Source organism: Urocampus carinirostris, chromosome 9 (genome assembly GCF_059441175.1).
Source record: "Urocampus carinirostris isolate Australia breed hairy pipefish chromosome 9, RoL_Ucar_1.0, whole genome shotgun sequence".
Taxonomy (NCBI): Eukaryota; Metazoa; Chordata; class Actinopteri; order Syngnathiformes; family Syngnathidae; genus Urocampus; species Urocampus carinirostris.
Genome location: NC_142357.1, coordinates 32,141,434 through 32,149,739, shown reverse-complemented (window position 1 = coordinate 32,149,739; position 8,306 = coordinate 32,141,434). Strand labels below are relative to the sequence as shown.

Genomic DNA, 8,306 nt, shown 5'->3' with positions numbered 1-8,306 from the left:
TTTTAATTCAGACACACCAACAGATTTGTCCACAACAATACCATACACTGAAATTAACAATTGTCTGCATGTGTCTATGTGTAAGGTCATTGGGAGACAAATATTTTTCATAATTTTGTATCAAATCAATTTTTACCAATTCATAATTTAAAATCAATACAATGACAAAAGGATCAAGAAAATGATGAACCCTATGCGCAGGGTTGGGTAGCGTTACTGTAACTGGATTACTTTCAATTACTTTTGGATTAGTCCAATATCAAATATGATAATAAAAGACAAAAGAAACTAAATATGAATGCAATTACAAAATTTTGTGCAGGCTTGGGGAGTAACTGAATACATGGAACGGCAAAAATGATGTTGGCAAGCTGTTTGGATTGATTTTCATTTTGTTTCTGTCGCATTTTATGTTAGTTTTGCCGGAAATCAAAGCCAGGAGAGAAAGCTTGCCATGTGTTGTGAGTCATCATTTTATTCATATTTAGTTTCTTTTGTCTTTTATTAGCATATTTGGTATTGGAGTAATCCAAAAGTAATTGAAAGTAATCCAGTTAAAGTAACCCTACCCAACCCTGCCTATGCGTAACGATTCGGTAAAAGATCAAAAGCAAAACGAATAACATTTTAAAACCATCAGTTCTGTTAAAACTTTGCAACAAAAACATTTCTAAGTAAAATGGCAAAAAAAAAAAAAAAATCCCCATTATCATTGTGCACAATCAGATATGTATACAATGTGGAAAACAAAAAGCGTTTGATAACAAAGATTGCGGAGTTCAAAGTGTTAGTGACACCAGGCTTGCATTGAGCACAGAGTGAATTACATTCCAAATGAGTTACATGACAAATGACGAAAAATATCCCAAATGTTTCACAGATAGTACAACACTCTCAAAAAAGGTTGAGAATTCCTAACAGGATTCGTACGGGTGCTTGAAATCCTAGGAAATGCTTACATTTTAATGTGTTTTCAAAGATCAAAAGTCTTTGGATTTTGGGTGAAATCCTGTAAATGCTTGAAGTTGTTGCTATGTTTCTCAACAAGTCTGCATAAAAATGACGCCGATACTGCTTTTTGGTGGCTCCGCTTTGACGTTGCACTTCTTCTTCCCCCTGTGTTTAACTGCAGCTGGCATTAGTTTATATGGCATTGTTTTGGGGCAGGCCAGACCTAAACACTAATAAATGAGTATTAGTGCAATGATTACATATCAATTACGGATTTTTATTGTGGGCCAAGCAGAAAATTAAGTTATCGTTTCCCAGTGATAAATTGTAATGGGAAAAACTTCTTGCAACTAAAAATGTAAGCATTTTTACCCAACACTTAAATGGACAGATTTGTCTCACAAATATTCACACAGGCATTATTCACATCAAGGGCAGCACGGCGGCGCAGTTCTGAGGTCATGAGATCAAACCTCCTGTGTGGAGTTTGCATGTTCTCCCCGTACTTGCGTGGGTTTTCTCCAGGCACTCCGGTTTCCTCCCACATTCCAAAAACATGCATCTCAGGTTAATTGGCCGGTCCAAATTGTCTCTCGGTGTGAATGAGGGGACGAATTGTCTGTCCCTGTGTGCCCTACGACTGGCTGGCAACCACTCCAGGGTGTCCCCTGCCCACTACCCGAAGATAGCTGAGATGGGCCCCAGCACCCCTGTGACCCTACGGAGGATAAGCGGTGCAAATAATGGATGGATGAATGTTCACATCAAATAATACATTCTATTTGCTTAAGATATACAAATCACATACCTTGATCAATACACACGCAAGAATAAAATTTGCATACGTAAATCACAGATACTGTAGATTTGTGGCTCAGCAATATACATGATTCACACCAGATTTCTTCAATTCATGCTACTGGAAAAATTGGTTTTGAATGTCCTTAAAAAGTGCTTGAATTTGGTCATGAAAAAGTGTGAGGTTTAAACGACCTTTTACATGTGGGAGAGCTATTTCAAAAAGTTTGCTAACGCTAGAAAATAAACACCAGGCATTTGATTTTATTGCAACAGCTGTTGGAGAGGGGTTGCTTCCGTCTTTACGGTCGCAGCTCGTCTGCCAACTTTCCCGCTTGAGTTGCATTTTTTTGATAGGACAAAGAAAGAAAAAGAAACACCCCTGTTTGGGCGGTATTTAAAACAAAGAAACATGATAGCACCTAGTTGGATGCACACAGACTCACGCACGCGCTGAACATAGTGTGTGTGTATGTTTGAATGATTACTTGCTTAGAAAAGAAAAACAGGTTAATTTCATAAAGTTAAATGAGTTGATTTCATCAAGTTAATTTGTAACATAGGTGGCTAAGAAATGCACAAATAACTACCGTAAATTCCGGACTATAAGCCGCTACTTTTTTCCCAAACTTTCAACCCTGCGGCTTATTCAGTGATGCGGCCAATTTATGTAATTTTTCTAACGGCCGCCAGCGGCGCTCGAGTACAAAAGGTAAGATTTAGACTGCAACTTATTAGCTTGTGTACAAATTAAATTAGCGTAGACATATGCTCATCATGTAAATTGCAAAAAGAAAGGCACATGACGCAACTTTCAAGCTCTGCGCAATCGAGCAGTCCGATATAGAAGGAAACAGCTACCGCACGTAAACTTTACCTTGCGAGCGTGATGCTAGCGTGCAATTCAATAAGGGAGCGTGGGACGACGTCTTTAAGACAAAGTCTCTTTCCCATACTGAGGGAAGACGACTTTGATGACGTCAGTTATAAGGACGAAGATGAGGACGGTTTACCGTGCTTACTACTTACTAAGTACAGTATGTTGTTTTAACAGAGCTGGTTATTGCTTTGCGAGCGTGTTTCTAGTAGCGTTTTTCTACCCTTCACAGGCACGGTTTGGGATGAAAGTTATAATATTAATATAAAAGCTTTGAAAACTCTCTCGGTGTACAGTCTTTCTTTGTAATTATGTGTAACTATGTATAATATGTATTTGCAACTGTATATTTTTGTAATGTATTTATTTTAGAAACTTATTCTGATATGTTTTGTACGAGCTAATGAGAAAGAAGGGGCGGGGCAAACGCGGGCTGACGGGAAATGGAGTAAAGGTGAGACGCGTTTGAGGACGCGGCCGACAATAGTGGATATATATTTTCCCACCCTTACCTTTGGAAATATACACTTTTTTTCCTTGGATTACTTTCAACAGGCACCCAGACTCTGCAGGTCTGCATTAAATTTTAAGTACCGGTATCATTTTCCGCTCAATTTGCCGGCTGTGTTTTTTGGACTGTATCGGGTATGGGTTAATTTTGTGTTTGTATTGCGTTGTTTCAAAGTGGGCGTATGCGGCTAATATACAGGTGCGGCTTGTGTATGTACAAAATCGGTTTTCCTCCCGAAATGTGGTGGGTGCGGCTTATAATCAGGTGCGCTCTATAGTCCGGAATTTACGGTAAATGTAATTTACCTTACAAAAAGGTGTACGAACCCTGTGTAATAGAAAACAAGTGATCGTTAGCTAAGAGTGGGTGATGGCAGTAATGTGTGCTCCACATCCCCCTTGCTGCGTTTAGGTGGCAGCGTTTGATCGTGAGCCTTTCGAATGTGTCGATAAAGATCCCCCGATTGTGTGTAGCTGCGGTAGCAGTATCTGCACTCATAGGGGCGCTCTCTCGTGTGCACGATGGCGTGGCGTCTTAACGTGTAAGAGCACGAGAAGGTCTTTCCACAGACGCAGCAAGTGGGGACTTCATCCGCCGTGTCGTGGAAATCTGTCAAAAAGGTAGCGTGGTCGGAGGGTGGCTGCCTTGTGCGGATCGGAGGAAGTTGAGAAGATGCCAGGGAAGAGGATGGCAAAGGTGAGAGAGGGAACATATTCTGCTCCCTATCCTGGAGGTCATCTTCAAAGTCATCATCCACGACCTCGCTTGTTTTGAAATCTTCTTTCTCCTCCTCGGTCTCTTCATCCGAGATCACGATGGCCTCCACTTTAACGTTTGCATTGTCGTGGCGAGGATTCACTCTTCCGAATGTCTCCTCCGAAGCGGCCGTATTTTCAGGAGGTGTCGAAAAGAAAGAGCGGCCTTTGAGCTGGAGTGGAGCAACACATTGGTTTTGAGTTTGAGGACGCAAATTTGACGATTTGATTGGTCCGTGCGGTGCTAATGTTACGTTTTGTTCCTCTTGTGCGGTTCCTCTGTGATTTGGCACTAGAAGTTCTGTTTGAGATTCTTCGTCGCGGGCCTGCAGGTGAACTGGTGAGTGGGATTCTGATTGGTGGGGAGCCATCACTGACCAATAGCCAGGCTGGACATCATGCGCCAGGGAACAGGAAGAAGGCTGATGATTGCTGCTTTGGTGGAAAATAGAAATAAAAATTTGATTTATTAGAAATTTGAAAAACTAATTTTGTTTGTTGACTAAATACCGAGACACAAAGCCAGGACCAAACGTTACATATTTAAAAAAAATTAATTTGCCACTTGATTTCTGAAAGGGAACAGGCTCCAGCACCACCAGAAGATCCTGGGAGAAAACAAATGGATAGTTGATATGGGCCATGGTGTCTTTTTTAGATAATCCAATAGAACAATTCTTTCAAGGAGTTTGAATTCATGAAATGAGTGCCTCGAATATCTCGGAATTTCATGTAATACTAGGAGTTAGAGGTAAGATCTTGGGCCTGGCCAAGGTTCTGGCCTAAAATGTCAATCATTAAGTCAGGCTTCTGTCTCGCTCTTTTTTTGTGCGTCTTTTTTCCTTCGTGGAGGATCTACACAGCATAAACTTACTTTTATGCGAGTAATTATTTGGATAAAGAAATGCTTACCAAACTATCATTTTAACTTAACTGAAATTGTTCCTCCTCTGTGTTAGGGTAAAAGACGCACGGCTTCCTCCTGCCACCTCCTTCAAGTTAGATGTCATTTCTATTTATTTTCAATAGCTTTATTTACACTATTTGCAGCTTCTAAACTGCCGTTTTGTTCAGTTTTACTTCCGTTCGCTGCACGTTGGCGAAATGCGCACTTCAGCGCCACACCATTCATTTCGGCGCTGCACTTGGAGTCCACAATTGATTTAAGGGACTCGGCCCAAGACAACCCCAAGCTGCGTAGTTCCGCCGAAACGCACAGTTTGCACGGCTGGAGTAAAGCTTCGTGTTTCCTTGGGCGGCAAATTAGCTTCGGGTTTATTTCGGGCTCAAGTTAATCCGTCGGGTTCGGGCAGGTTCGGGTTTATACACCCGCGACTCGGGTCGATTCGGGATACATTTTTTTAGGCCAGATCTTACCTCTACTGAGAGTTTTTGATAAACACTTGTACCTGTATGTCTCGGTGGTGCTACATGGGCTGTTGAGAGCTGAGCTTTCACTCTGACTGGCAGCCCTCAAGCGACTGCCGCTGTTTGTAGACCGTCCCACAGCAGCTCTCTGCACAAGTTCCCCATGGACTTGCATATGAGCGCCATCCATGCCGGGCTGAGTTGTGTCAGCCAGATCAGGACTCAAGGGATTCTGAACTTGTGCTTCTGATGAACCCGCATCAGTCCTGTCCTCAGATTTCACAGACTCCAACGTCTGCTGTCCCGCCCTTACAGTAACCAGTGAGAGAGTTGTCATCGAGACGGGATCCAAGTGCTCTGCTGCTTTAGGTAATGATTGCTCTAACCCAACATCTTCCTTATCCTGCCTCCCAGCCTCAGTAAACTTTTCTTCGGATCGAGTGCTATCCGCCTCGGCCGAAGGCCTTCGCCTCTGCAATTTTCTTTTACAAACCCTAACCACTTCATTCATGTGAAGGAAGCTGGCTGCGGCTAAAATATCCTCCACCGGTGGACCCTTCTCCAAGTGCAACATGCCTTCATACACAAAGTCAAGAAGCAGACTGAAGGCGTCCGCCGTGACAATGTCACTGTCGAGCGTGACAGAACTGCCAGAGTCCTTTACCGTAGTGCTACGGAGTGAATCCGAGTAAAACATGTGGAAGAAAGGCGAGCAGGAGGCCAAAACGGCTCGATGAGCGAGGAAACGGGATGAGCCCACCAGGACGGTGCAGTCGCACAAGAAGCCCCGCTGCCGTTGAGAACGCAGAGATGACAGAAGCTGCTGGGAATGTTGAGGAAACTCCATGATCTGAAGGATAGAGATGACTATAAGAAGTGCTGTGTAATCAAAATGATTTGCAGAAAAAATACCTTTATAACTTTTGAAATCAAAGTATCAACGTTCCTGGGTGATATTTATTTTCCATTTTAAATACCATCTCATTTTAGAAGATCCATCCATCCATTTTCTGCGCCGCTTTTCCTCACTAGGGTTAGAGGTGCAAAAAATGGATGGATGAATGAATGAATCATTATCTTCTTGGTAATAAAACTGCTTGTGTTCGAGAACACAGAGGTAGATTTAATACAACTTGTGATTAAGGGCTATACAAATAAACGTGACTTGACGGTTATTCATTACTTATTTACTTTACTAAATAATTGACAATGAAATAAACAAAAAAGGTAAACAAATAAGGGAATGAAAAAAACAAGAAAAAGTAAAAATCTATGAAAATGAAACAAAAGAAAAAAGGACTAAAGAGAGCAAAAATGTAGAAAAGAAGTAAGTAAAGAAGTAAAAAAACTAGGGGGGAATAAAAAAACAGGAGAAAAGAAGAAAAAAAAGAGATCTAATCCTGTAGTCAGTATATTATTGATAATAATATAACATTATCAGCATACTAAATAATACAAATATATATTCTACTAGGGCGGCACAGATCTGAGGTCATGAGTTCAAATCCAGCTACCAGCCTTCCTGTGCGGAGTTTGCATGTTCTCCCCGTGCTTGCGTGGGTTTCCTCCAGGCACTCCGGTTTCCTCCCACATTCCAAAAACATGCATGTCAGGTGAATTGGCCGGTCCAAATTGTCCCCAGGCGTGAATGAGCGAGTGAGTTGTCTGTCCCTGTGTGCCCTGCGATTGGCTGGCAACCAGTTCAGGGTGTCCCCTGCCCACTGCCCGGACATAGCTGGGATGGGCTCCAGCACACCCGCGACCCTAGTGAGGATAAGCGGCGCAGCTAATAGATGGATGGATATATTCTGCTAAATTACATCAGTATATCAACTTTAAATCTGCAACTCAATATCGGAAAAATAATACATGACACACAAAGATGTAAATTGGAGAAACTGTATTGACTTCTAACTGCATCGATTATGATTATCATCAATTATTAATTGTGAAAAACGAGAATAAAGTCATAACTTAAAAATAACTTATGTGAGGTCCCTTCTCAGGGTTTCTTAATTTTCTTCATGTTGAGGTTTTTGAGATTTTCCTTGCCCTCATGTAGGTTTTAGATCAGGGGATACTGTAATAATAATCTGTAGTCTGTTTTGTATGTAGCTCTTTGAGACCTCTTGTGATTAACTATACAAATAAACATGACTTGACTGAACGTGTAAGTATTTTTAGTGGAAAGGGAAGGAGACAAAGAAAAAGAAGAGCAGATGATAAGGCAAAGACAGGAAGATCCAGGTAAGAAAAAAGAAGAACAATATTAACCTGAGAACCTAAAATCGCCCCTGATAACATCCGAGTCACATAAGTTATTTTAGAAATGCATAGCAAACTGATATTCCTTCAAGACAATCTGTAACACGAAAGTAACTTTTAGCTTCAATAAGATCGATGACCCCTGAATTAACATAACAAAAGGTAGCGCACAAATTGAGTAACACGTGCTATTAAAAACAATAACAAAAAAGCTAACACGTTTGCTTGGCTGCAGATAACGAGCCAGATACGGTCCTAAACAAGGGTTTGGACAACATGTCACATTTTTCAACGTTTCTTTGTGTTAAATAACAAACAAAAATAAACACTTTTACCATGCAACAGCCCTTGTTTCCACAACAAAGAGTAGATCGTCGAAACACCGGTGTTTTGCCGAAACGTCCTACCTTGAGGAGACGTGTTACCGTAGGCTCATCTGACAGCGATTTTCTTTTCTTTCCGATCAAGTGAAACTAGGAACATTAAAACTCAGAGTTATTGCAAACACAACTTTTACTCATGTCATATAACGAGGGTTGTCATGCATACTAACAGTGCGTGATCACCGTAGTCAACAAACACCGTGCTAGAAATCTACAACAGAAAAACACACCAGGCTTTCAAGCTACGTCAGAAAACAGTATTTCGAAGCATTAAAAGAGTCAAATTAGACAAAACCAAAACAAAAATGTTAATACTCTACGTAGAAGATTGCAATCGGTTTTGTGCGCATGCGCACTAAGACGTCTCCGCAAGGTAGGACTTTTCGGCTGAACAGCGG

At 41.4% G+C, this 8,306-nt stretch overlaps 1 protein-coding gene across 5 annotated transcripts; it reads right to left on the bottom strand.

Moving 5' to 3' along the window:
- Nucleotides 1-19: 19 nt before the first annotated feature.
- On the bottom strand, nucleotides 20-8,300 carry zbtb3 (zinc finger and BTB domain containing 3). 5 transcript variants are annotated; one of them, XM_088343521.1, is made up of 4 exons: nucleotides 7,861-8,300; nucleotides 5,302-6,110; nucleotides 4,147-4,324; nucleotides 20-4,065 (listed from the first exon to the last, which is right to left on the bottom strand). In XM_088343521.1, exons 1-4 carry the CDS (start codon nucleotides 7,861-7,863, stop codon nucleotides 3,490-3,492), a joined length of 1,566 nt encoding a protein of 521 aa, XP_088199647.1. In that variant the 5' UTR covers nucleotides 7,864-8,300; the 3' UTR covers nucleotides 20-3,489. The 5 variants fall into 5 exon arrangements, with proteins under 5 accessions (XP_088199647.1, XP_088199643.1, XP_088199646.1 ...); XM_088343517.1 differs by having other exon boundaries at nucleotides 20-4,324; nucleotides 7,861-7,998; nucleotides 8,079-8,300; XM_088343520.1 differs by having other exon boundaries at nucleotides 20-4,324; nucleotides 7,933-7,998; nucleotides 8,079-8,300.
- Between the last annotated feature and the right edge of the window lie 6 nt (nucleotides 8,301-8,306).